Consider the following 12,819-nt stretch of genomic DNA (forward strand, 5'->3'; position numbering starts at 1 on the left):
AGCGCTGTAGCTTAAAGGTTGTGCTTCACACTACTTTGCACTATTTGACATTGACAATATGGCAGCTTAAAAAAAAACAACTAAGAATTAATAAAGAACTTCTGAAGATGTATACGTTGTGTTTTGGGCTATTGATTACCAACTCTCATCACTAGACAAGAACTGATTTTTCCCTTTCCACGACAGATCACTATGGGACTGTTGTTTGGGACCATGCCGAAACATAAGTACTGCATAAATGTGTAAACAGACAATATAAACTGCTATAAGTTATGTCTTACAACCTTCTTTTATATGGTGATGTTATGTTGAAAACATTCTGACCTTTCATCCATAATTCAAAGACCATGTGGGCTGGATTTTTCACTATAGTTTTTATTATTATTATTATTATTATTATTATTATCAGTAGGCAGCAATAATGTAATAGTAATGCACATCTCTGATGTTTGTTTACAGACATAACGGAGGACATTCTACAGGCTAAAATAACTAACGTTAGTCGCGTAAAATAAAACCTTAAAAGTTATTATTGCTGACCTGTTCGCTGGCTGACTCATTAAAACAAATGTTTTTATAGCTCTCTTGTGATCAAATGTGTTTGCAGTTTCGCTTTGCTTATGTGGCCTTACGGCATCAAGACCTTAGGTTTCGTTTCTCCGGACTGACAGGCTGTGTGGGTGCACCTGCTTTAGCCATCGGAGCTTGACCGCCTCCTTGTTGCAGCGCCATAAAACGAGAAACACCGCCCGTGTGAACTGTCCGGGGATAGAAAGGGAACCGTACAACCAGAGCGATATATTATAACCTCTTTGGATATATTGTATCAATACTCAGTCAGACGAATAACCCGGACATTTTCTTTTTTGAACATATTTGTTTGATCAAATCAATCTTCGATCATGGTTAAAAATAAGTTATCTTTACGCATATGCTGCCAAATTGGAGTCGAATTCTTTGAGTTTCTAAAGGAGAGTGATCGAGCATCCATAACAGACAGATTGGAACTAAGAGACATTTACAACAATGAGTTCAGGAGCAGGTGCGTTGTTATACGTTATGGGGATATTATAAGAGATTTGTGTGTAAATTTGAGAGCTTTTATGTTTCCGGAATTAAATGTTATCGTGTTTTTTTTATTTTAGAAATCCAGGAACCAAAGATCCAAGCTTTGGTTCAGTCCTTCATTCCTTGAAGGTGTACAACAAAATAAGTAGAAGAAGAGACACCATTCGCTTCAACTCCACGGTATGCACTTCCGCATTACATTTTAGGCACCTAAGCCTATCATTTCAAATTTACAATTTTATTTACAGCTTTTGAAATGATAATGGAGAGTCAGTGTGCATTCTATAGCTGTCGTCAGCTGTTTAATCGACATCAGTGTCACTGTAATGGCACACTGTATTTTACACAACAATTACAGCTATTAATAATAGCCCAATTATATTTTTTATCACTTTGTTTAAAGTCAATTTACTTTAGCAATAGCAGTTTTTTAGCTGTGGTTTTATTTTGTATTATCCGGCTCATGCTGTGGTTTTGGTTTAAGTTGGTGGCACAATGTGAAATACAGTATGCAGTATTATAATAGAATTTAAAACCACTTCATTATATTACTAAGAGTGTAATTGGTCTAAATTATGGGTCAAAGTCAATCACACATCTGAGCACTCTAAATAGTAGGTCACGTGCAACAGTGATGTCACTTTGGTATAAACACAAATCTATCTTTTTCAAATCTTGGTTCTAAAACAACATTATTCTAGTGGATCCGTTATTTATTTAATATTTAATTCTTATTTAATGTAATTGAAATATTTGAAGCCAAGTTTTCAGGGGCTTTAATGTTTGAAACCGACATCATCAGTGTGTAAATAAAGCAAGGGTTTTGCCTCATAGGCTCCGATGACAAAATCACTGTTTGTGTTACAGCAGGGCGTGTCATTTTCTTAGAAACAGATCTTCCGTTCTAAGAAAAAGCCCTTTTGAATGTCTTGAGACAGAAAGAAAAGAAAGTTTGCTGTCACATTTATTTGCATTTATATATATTATATTTATATGGTGATTAGGTGCCTAAGGGTACAGGTGAGGATACCATTATGTCTGTTACTAAAATCATAATGGAGGACACTAAGTTTTCCATCCGAAGACAAAATTGACATGAAGTGATCCTCTGCACAGGTAACAGCTCTTTTTATGGACCAGTGGCACTCACCAAGGAGCCGTGGGCCAGAACCAGTCCAGAGTGCAGCAGCCGGTCCCGGGACAGTTCAGACCTTCACCTCAGGAGATCAGGCAGAGACGGGAGTCCGCGCCCGGAGGAAACTGGCCAGTCTCCTGATGAACAGACTGAAGACAGACAAGTAACAGGCCCAAATAATGAGTCATGACACTCCTCTTTTAATAATCACGCCCCCAAGAGCCTTTTCTGTGAGCGTTTTTGTTTTTACTTCTGCTTGTCATCACTAGAGTGCTGAAAGAGTAGTTTATCTGTACTGTTTTTTATTTATTTTTTGACATCCTCTACTATTTCTTTCTACACCGCAATCCTCTCAAATCAAACATGGTCAATGATTTTTGTAGGCAATTCAATAAAACTGAAGTGTGTTTTTGCTTTATAAAAGTTAAGCAAAACATATTTAAAAAGTCTCAATCACCAAACAAATGGTCCTCTTTGAAATCCAGACCCACAACAACAGGCTTAATGTACTCATGTGGCGTGTAGCAAAAGCCGATGGGATATGAAAATAGCATGGGTAGGGTTGTAAGCATAAACTGCAGGAGCTAGGATGGTAGCAAGCTAATAACAGCAGTCCACAAAGTTGTCAATTATACAGCTTCTCGTCAAACGCTTTTCTTTCATCAACTTCTGTCACTGGCCCTGCATTCACCATCTCTTCTGCCTGTATTAATTCTCCTTGCAGCTATAAAACAAAAATATACCTGAAAGAGTACATTTGAAATTAGGCTCTGTGAAGCAACACACCACTCCTCTGCCTTTTAATACGGTGTATCATCAGCTGATCTTTTTGCTCCCACAGGGCTCAGTTCATCGCTGACAAACATGGCATCCGCATTGACTCCAAACATCAGTTTGAGAACGGGAAACTTTGCTTGCGCGTCGAAGACACATGTGAGGTATTAATGTTATGAAACGTTCTCATGATGGTCTCATGATAATCATCTGCTGAAAACACATAAAGCCATTGTTTGTCGTGGTGATACTTCAAAGCTCTACTATATATATATATATATATATGTTTTGTTTTTGTTTGTTTTTTAAACAGTGCGTGGTAAATCTGAATGTGGAAAACACTGGAAAAGAACCTGTGTATTTCACCTACTACACCCCACTGCACTGGCTCAGGGACATTATTCTGAAGGATGAGTACAACGTGACCAAGAAAAACCCTTTGTGTCTACAGCCAGGTAATGCAGACATCACAAACAAGTATACTTTCATTTTAATTTATGATGCCATATTTTGCACCACTGAGAGAAAATGTATGCACACAACATACCACTAGGACTACACTAAATATTACCTGTTTTGTTCTACGCTCAGGTGACAGCTATGAAATCCAGGTTCACATCCGCTGCAGTTTGGTTGGTTTCTATCCAGCTACACTGGCCTTTGAATTCAAACCAGACCTGCAGCTCTCCTCCGCTGCGTTCCACATTGTGCGCTTCATTGAGGCTCAGTGTATAACTGCCTTGGGACTGGAGCTGGCACCTATAGCGCCCTACAAACCTCGCTCCCTCCCTGCCTGGACCCCTGAGGCTAATTTCACGATTGTGGATGGACAAAAACCTGAAGGGTATCAGTGTTTACTCAACACACTGTTAAATATACAGCAAATGTAAAATTGAAATGATGTATGTCTCCATCCTTAACCATATTGTCCCCTCTTACCAGGCTGTCAATAATGCAGCTACAAAATGTGATTGAGCTAAAAAAGTATCCAGTACCAGCATATGTGAACCAGCTCATCCAGTCACTGAAGCAGTCTACTTACTTCTGCGATAGAAGGTAAATTCTGTATAATTTTTATATAATTTGATTTCCAGCTATAGGTAAATATTTAAAGGATAACGGTTTCCACCAAAATCGCGAATCTTGCAATTCAATATCCGCTCATCGGGACTATCGCTTTATGAAACATATTATTATGTTAAGACACTGGTTAGGGAAATATCATGGTCTTTGCATTGACTTGAATACGAGACACAACTTGATTATTAACATTCAATCAAAAACACGCTCTTTCTCTAACCTTAACCAAAGACACAACGCCATCAACCCAATCACACTGAAAACACTGGGCCTCGTAGCCCTTCTCTGTCATCGGATTAAGGACTTTCTCACTAACAGACCCCAGCACGTCAGGTTTGGCCAACACTGCTTCTCCACCATCACTCTCAGCACCCCAAGGCCCAGCCCTCTACTCTCTGTTCACACAGGACTGCACCCATCCCACAATTCCAACATTCTCATTAAATTTGCAGATGACACAACCATAGTGGGACTAATAACTGACAAAAATGAGAGGTCCGGACACTGACAACCTGGTTGCAAGGACAACAACCTCATCAACACAAAAACAAAAAAAATCATTATTGACTTCAGGAAAAGCAACAACAACAAAAACACTCCACAATGGTCTTTGCATAAATGGAGCGGAGGTGGAGAGGGTCACAAGCTTCAAGTTCCTGGGAGTCTACAACACGTCGGACCTGACCTGGAGCCTGAACACCACCTGCATCATCAAGAGAGCCCAGCAGAGAGACGGTTCTTCCTGAGGACCCTGAGATGCAACAGGCTTCCCCAGACACTGCTGATTAGTTTCTACCACTGCACAATTGAAAGCATTTTACCATATTGCTGTACTGTGTGATATACCAGCTGCACTGCTGCGGACAAAAAAGACCTGCAGAGGGTTGTGAAGACAACTGACAGGATGAGGAAGTCTCCTCACAAGCAACCCCTCCCCTCAGGCAGACTGAGAACCCCAGGAGCACGGCTATGGAAGAAATGGAAAAGCTTTTTTCCGCAGAGCTGTAGACAGGCTGCAGAAACCAACAACCATCACCAGCACCATCCAGCGCCCCCCCCACACACACACACACACACACACACACACAAACTTACGCAGATAAAACGCAAGGCCTAATGCAATGATGGACTGCATTAATGACAATGACAAAAAAAACAACTTTTGTATTCACTGCTCACTATATTTCTATTATTATATTTAGGTTTTTATTTATATCATCATACTAGAGTATTTATAGTATGGGTAATGTTTATGCGGTCATGAGTGAGGTGTGTGGGTGTGAGCATATATTTTATATTGTATTTTAATACTGCAAATTGGATTGCAGCTAAGTTTTGTTGTGTAAGGCAATGACAATAAAGATCTATCTATCTATTTATCTAAAGTGGTTTTGTTGCTGAAACCCAACCATAGATTCAGGATGTGAACCCTGGTCTTCAGTGTCACAGTCCTGTACTGTGTATGTCCACTATCCCACTTTCTTTTCCTTTGGTCTGTTTAGAAGGGCCTTGCTGGAAAGTCCCCTGAGCTGGGAGAACTACTCTGAGAGGTTTCAGCTGCTGCTGTATCTGGAGGAGCGTCAGATGGAGGTCGACATCAAGAGATACAACATCCCCAACAGTGAAAAAGAACACGCCGTCATGGTCAGAGATCGGAACAACAAGAAACTTCTCGTTCTGGAGGTTAATATGTGCTCGCTGATTCACTTACAGTGCTTACATAATCACTAATTCCTTCACTTGTTAAAACAGATAAAACAGACAAGTACATATCATAATAATAAATATACATTACAGCAAAGTAGTTTTAGCCACATAAAGCAAGCATTAGTAATGTGACGTGGTTGTGTAGGTTTAATTTTAAAAGACATATATATATATATATATATATATTAGGGGTGTGCAAAAAAATCGATTCATATTCAAATTGCGATTCAAGCTCTACCGATTCAAAATCGATTCATAGAATTCCAAAAATCGATTCATATTTAAAAAAAATAATAATAATTTTTGTATGTCTACTGCAATCACATGATAGATAGATAGATACTTTATTGATCCCCAAGGGGAAATTCAAGGTCCCAGTACCTTACAGACATCGCACACAACATTCACATACATCATAACAGGATGTTAAAATAACAAATAACAGACACATCCACATGAATAATATGGAAAATAAAAGATACTAAATAAACTAAATAAAAAATCCACATGAATGTACTAAGGGATGTCTAAGATATATATATAGAATCATTTTTGAATCGAAAATCGATATTGAATCGAATCGAGAGCCTAAAAATCGGAATCGAATAGTGACATTTTCTGAATCGTACACCCCTAATATATATATACATACATATACTGGCTCTGGTCTCCTTCAGTGGTTGTGCAGTTAACTGGCAAAAGTGTAATCACCATAGAAATAATGGATCCATTTTATTTCTATGGTAATCACACATTCCTGAGACCAGGTTGTTATATGCATTATAATTAGAAAACAATACAATAAAAATACAAATGATATCTTGCATTAATCTACATATTGATGTCTTTTCTTGTTCTCATTCACCTGCCAGGTACCTGGTGTGTCTGAGAACCGCCCATCCGTGCTACGAGGGGATTCACTGCTGGCCTATCCTGCAGGAGAAAAAGGGGAGAAGTACTGCGGCTACGTCCACAGTGTGCAGCTGGAGAGTGTCAAACTCGGCTTCAGCTCAAAGTAAGATCAAGACATTACTGTGACATACATACAATAAGTGAAAATATTGATTTATTTTACTCATATTTAAGTTGTTATTCACACAGTTTGTGGATCTGTTTACAGATTGCTGGATCGCTTTGTAGATAACATGAAGTTCAATGTTGAGTTTACTGTCAACCGCCTGACTGTGCGCGTTCAGCACAGAGCAGCAGAGCTGGCATCTACATTCAGACTGGGAGAGGTGTTGTTCCCTGCTGCACCTGCAGACTCCTCTCAGAAACCTGAGCTTCCTCAACTCAGGTTAGGCATGCTAGCATTTGGACTGTATTTATCTTGTACAATGTGTTAGCTGGCTATTTTACAGCACCAATGTCTGTACTTTCCCTCCCTCTACATACTGTATGAATGAAAAGGACTGATCTGCACATATGATCACACTAGAAACTACTCAAAATCCATGCCAGTATAGAAGAAATGACGTGTCCAACTGACCCTCGTGCACATTCACTTTAATGCACATGGAAGAAGCTTTAAAAGATAGACAGTGTTATACTAACAGTGCTGGCCCAAAATCAGGTACTTGTGTTACCTGGTGAGAGTATGTGATCCACTGTGCATTTAAACATGGCGGCTTACTCTCGCTGTTACTCAGCTCTGACGTCATACCTCTGTTCCTCTATCTTCCTGTCAACAGGCTGTTTGATTCAAAGCTGGAGAAAAACCCAGAGCAGTATCAGGCCGTACAACACATTGTAGCTGGCTCATCCAAACCTGCCCCTTACCTGGTGTTTGGCCCACCTGGAACAGGTACAGCAAGTACCAGCATATTACTTTTTCTTGGTCTTCAATAGAGCTGCACTGTTTAAGCGATTTAGGTTTGATCTGTTATCCTCCAAGCTGCCCACAAAACCATAAATTCAATGCACTTGACTTCATTTTGATGGTTCTTTGTCTGTTGAGGCAAAACTGTGACTCTGGTGGAGGCGATCAAGCAGATAGAGAAGACCCAGGCCTCCTGCCACATCCTGGCCTGTGCTCCCTCCAACAGCGCTGCTGATCTGCTCTGCAACAAGATTCTGGAACACGTGGACGAGCATAAAGTGTTTCGCATGTACGCCAGCAGCCGAGACCCAGAATGTGTCCCTGAAAAACTAAAGGTCAGTGCTGGTGCATTCGATGCATGATGTATGTTTTTTGATGTGAGGCATTTCTTTGATATAGAAAGTAACTGACATTCATTCACACTCTCATTCAATTAGTCACAGTTAGATCACCTACCCTCTCTAGTGGACTTTATGATGCATAGCCGTGTCTCTATAAGCCAGAACAATATTGCTGCACTTCCTGGTGCTTTATGTATTTGATAAAGTTGTATTCTTAAGGGCGTTTTCACACCTGAAAGTCCGGACCAAGATTCATGTTTTTGTTACATTGTATACATTTGATCCGATAAGTTTTGGTTTCACACTGCAGTTATGCAAGCGCACTAAAGATCTATACATGACAAAACTACATCCTGCCGTCATCACATATGTGAGCTGCGTCTGCAGATACTTATAATTGATTGGTTTGTAGACGGGCTTCCCCGTCCTCTTCGTCTCCTCTCTCTGTGTCGGAGTTTTTTCAGTTGACTGCTGCTCTCCCCTACTGCCGCGGCTCTTTTTGTTTTGTTGTGATGTTGAGAAGCGAGACACGGGCACTTTCTTTCTGGAGCATTTATTCAGAGACAAACGGAAACCTACACTGTACATTTACTACCACTTAACAAATAAACTGCTGATGTATTCTCTGCTCTGATAGCCAACAGCTGTCTGCTCTGAGCGCATTCACCGTCACACACTCTCTCATGTTGCCTACACACTAAGCACTGAGCTATTCCTTAAAGGAGCTATTCCCCGGTCTTGTAACACAAGGAGAGCCTGCCAGAGCTTCTTGTATTTGGTCAGAAAGTCCGAACCATCCAAAAAAATGCTTTCACACTGTAAACGAACCGGACCATTTTTCATTCAGTTTGGTCCGGACCGAGACCACCTCTTTTTATTGGACCAAAATGTGGTCTTTTGATCCGGACCATGGTCCGGGGGAGGTTTCACACCTGTAATTTTGGTTCAGATCAAACTGAAAAGTCCGAAAGTCCGGACCAAATGAGGTATGTGTGAAAACGCCCTAAGTCTTTTTCTAGCCTCCAGGTTTGTGTACATGGACATTGTGGGATTTTTACAGGCATGCTCTAACCTGGTAGGGGACTGCTACCTATTTCCTGCTAAAGAGAAGCTGATGGGGTATAGCATCATGGTCACCACCCTGTTAACTGCTGGAAGGTAGTGAATGACTGACCTTTGCTCACCTGCATGACACCATAAAATAGTTGCATTTCACTGTTGCATATTTCAGTATTTCTCATCCTGTTTATATTATCTGCCATCCAAAATACTAACAGTCAACTTGTTCTAGTCTACTGTTCTGTGAGAGAAAGTTTTCCACCATGCGTGTACTCTCTGATCTCTGCAGGTTCGTCTCTGGAGACATTCCTGATGGTCATTTCACTCACGTTTTTGTGGACGAGGCAGGACACGCTGTGGAGACCGAATGTTTAGTCCCATTGGCGGGTAAAGATAAACAAACAGCAGTGTGGTTTGTGTAATTGTATTGAACTTGTTTTATGTGTTGGTTGATTTTTGTTATCCATGGGACAAAGGGCTGCTCAATGCAGAGTCTGGTCAGGTTGTTCTGGCTGGAGACCCCAAGCAGCTCGGACCCATTCTCAGATCCCCTTTTGCGCTGAAATACGGCATGGGTAAGTACAGACACACTCACATATACACTGTCCTGTTTATAACACTGTATATTAGATAAATGAGGATACCTAGTTCTGGAGTTAAAAGGCTCTGCTGTCTGCAGGAGTTTCCCTCTTGGAGCGCATGATGAATGATTTTGCTCTGTATCAGAAGGACGAGGGTGTGTTTAACAATCGCTTTGTCACCAAACTGCTGCGCAACTACAGGTGTGGTACTAGAGATGGTTATAGGTCACTCTTTACAGAAATCATGTGTTTGATTTTGATTGATTTGATTTTGTTTATCCTTTTCAGGTCCCATCCTGCCATTCTGAAGGTTCCCAACGAGCTCTTCTATGACGAAGAGCTGCAGTGTTGTGCAGATGAAATGTTACGCAACTCCTATTGCAGATGGGAATACCTTAAGAAGGAGGTAATGCTTCTTCTTTTAGCAAACACTAATACTGTACAGTGCATATGCAAACTGATCAAGCATTCAAAATGACCAACAATACGTCTTCAACTCAAGAATTAATTGTATCTTTGTCATTTAATATATAATGGAGCCATTTCATTCTCATTCTAGAGCTGAAACAATGAGTTTTATTTTGATTTATTAGTTGATCGACAGAAAATTAATTTCCAGCTATTTTGATAATCGTTTGATTGTTTAAGTAAAACATTTTTTTTTTAGCAAAATGCAGAAAATTTGCTGGTTCCTGCATCTCCACATTAAGAATCTGAGGATTTACTTTGTATTATGTCAATTTAAGTTGAATTTGGTTTTTAACAGTTAGTTGTGGGGTGAAAAAGCAATTTGAAGATGACAACTTGGGTTCTAAGAAATTATGTTGGGCGGTTTTAAAGAGAAAATAATTGGCAGACTAAGAGATAAAGAAAATATTTGTTCTAACTTCGAACTAATACTCACTTTCACGAGCGGTCACCTTTTTGATAAAGAATTTTCATTGAAGGACAATGCATTTAACATTTTGATTTTAATGATTTTAATCAGCTCAGTATTCAAAGTTTTCAAAAACATTTTCTTAAGAATTTATATAATAAAATATATCTCACATACCTCTCAGAACTTCCCGGTGATCTTCAAAGGCGTGACCGGTGTAGACGAGCGCGAGGCCAGCAGTCCGTCATTCTTTAACATAGCAGAGGTGGAGGTGCTGATGGACTATGTGAAGAAACTGCTGCAGACACACGGCAAGAGAGGCCTGGCTACCATCTCACCCAGAGACATAGGCATCATCGCCCCCTACAGGAAACAGGTCCAAATGAATTCAACACAGAATACAACATAGTAGCTTCTTTATGTCGCAGATTACTTTAGGCCAAGTACAAATGAACAGACGTTGAAGTGGAAAGTTGTAATTAGATTAAAACCTGAAGCTGTTTTTTCTCTGTGTCACATAGGTGCAGAAAATCCGTAGGGCCCTCGAAAAAGTTGGGAAAGACTTTAAATTTAAGGACATAAGCACCCTAAAGGTAACAAAATAATTCACTTACAGTAAGTAAGAAGCCGTGTCTAAAGTGTATGTATGTATACATATGAATGTTTGTGTGTGTGTGTGTGTGTGTGTGTGTGTGTGTGTGTGTCAGGTTGGTTCGGTGGAGGAGTTCCAGGGTCAAGAGAGGAGAGTGATCATGGTGTCTACAGTTCGGAGCAGCCCCAATTACGTAGAGATAGACAAACAGTTCAACCTTGGCTTTGTCAAGAACGAGAAGGTACACAACACATGCACATACACCATGTATATACACACTAAACATGATTCTGACACGCTCTTTTCTTGTCCAGAGATTCAATGTGGCTGTGACTCGAGCTAAAGCCCTGCTGATCGTGGTGGGAAACCCCAGGGTGCTGAACGCAGATCCTACCTGGGCCCGGTATGTGTCATATGGCTGCTTCAGATTACTGCTGTCAGCATACATATATTAACATTTACATTGAAATTCAAGAGATCAGTCCCTGATAACATTATTCTCTCCCTCCCTGCTTATCTACAGGTTCATCCAGTACTGCCGGGATGAAGGAGGCTACGATGGTTATGAGCATGTAGAGGAGGACGAGGACGTGGTGGAGAGACTCTCTCTCCTCTACATCAACATTAATGTTCAAGGTGACAGACGCGTATTTTTATTTTCATCAGTATCCCCATCAAAATGATTTATTTATGTTAAAATTGTCCACCTTGTTTTCTTTCTGTGAATCTTTTCATGCCAGTGGAAACTGAAGAGAGCGCCGTTCAGCAGCACCTGGACCCCGAGTGGAGGAGCGACCTGTGAGGGAAAGTAGAGCATAATCTTCCATCCGGATACATTTTTGCATCGAGGTTTTAAGAAAAGGTTTCTAAATTGGTATTTAAATTCTCAATTCTCTAAACTTGACCAAAGACCACAAAGCACAGCGAGCTGATTCATGGCAGTTTCTCTCCGGCTACCTCAGTGGACTGCACTTACGCCACTTGGCTTCAAACAGCTGCAAACGCTCCTTGTACCTAGTTAAAATCACAGCAAATGATTTGGAGACTTGAATCTTCAATTTTAAACAAACAAGACCATCAGCAATAAGATTGGCCATCTCTATATAGTTATTCTTAATGCCTGTCCGATTCCCTGCATAATCAGATGAAACAATTTACAGCATGTACTTTCACTTTCCCGGGCAAAGTTTCGCAGTGAGTAGTACGTTAGCCAGTTAAAAGGAAGCAGGAGGAAAAACTTTTTTTTTAAGTTATATTTTGTGGCTGATACTCGGGCAAAAACACAAATTGGCCCTCTTCCTTTTGTATTTAATATGTCTATATTATTTATGAAATATATACATTGGGAGACATGTTTTTACATCCCACAAATAGATACATTACCAAATTGCTATGCTTCCTGCAAACAGCCATTTAAAAAAGAAAAATATAAGAATATGTTGCGTCTTTCTTTCACTCGCTTCCTAAAGGAATGCCCACGCTAGCCAGAGCAAGATGATGCGGTGGTGCTCATGGAGACACTACCACTTTTGTCCAGGTGTTTCCAAAATCATCACAAAACAATTTCACCAACCAAAACTGTCTCAGGGTTATTTCATTGAATTGCTGCTCTTTTAGACTCATGAAGTTATGTCGTAGGCCTGTAACAGTTATTACATAATTGTCAAATGGTCTACATAATCGCGGCGTCTTTGTTTAACCACAATTAATTGCTAACATTAGCTAAGGTCTTAAGACGTATGACTGGTAATTGTTGATTTTGTTTAGATATGCCAAAAGATGTATG

At 40.1% G+C, this 12,819-nt stretch overlaps 1 protein-coding gene across 1 annotated transcript; it reads left to right on the forward strand.

Annotated features, from left to right (window-relative positions):
* The first annotated feature begins 722 nt into the window (after nt 1–722).
* LOC116038406 (putative helicase mov-10-B.2) lies at nt 723–12,447 on the forward strand. Its single transcript, XM_031282792.2, has 23 exons — nt 723–1,042; nt 1,146–1,248; nt 2,185–2,366; nt 3,045–3,141; nt 3,291–3,432; nt 3,569–3,821; nt 3,920–4,033; nt 5,560–5,740; nt 6,637–6,779; nt 6,885–7,061; nt 7,456–7,568; nt 7,722–7,918; nt 8,985–9,082; nt 9,273–9,370; nt 9,460–9,558; nt 9,663–9,765; nt 9,853–9,970; nt 10,626–10,817; nt 10,963–11,034; nt 11,149–11,274; nt 11,348–11,436; nt 11,557–11,669; nt 11,774–12,447. Exons 1-23 carry the CDS (start codon nt 903–905, stop codon nt 11,833–11,835), a joined length of 3,012 nt encoding a protein of 1,003 aa, XP_031138652.2. The 5' UTR covers nt 723–902; the 3' UTR covers nt 11,836–12,447.
* Nucleotides 12,448–12,819: the final 372 nt, after the last annotated feature.

This window comes from Sander lucioperca, chromosome 12 (genome assembly GCF_008315115.2).
Source record: "Sander lucioperca isolate FBNREF2018 chromosome 12, SLUC_FBN_1.2, whole genome shotgun sequence".
Lineage (NCBI taxonomy): Eukaryota > Metazoa > Chordata > Actinopteri > Perciformes > Percidae > Sander > Sander lucioperca.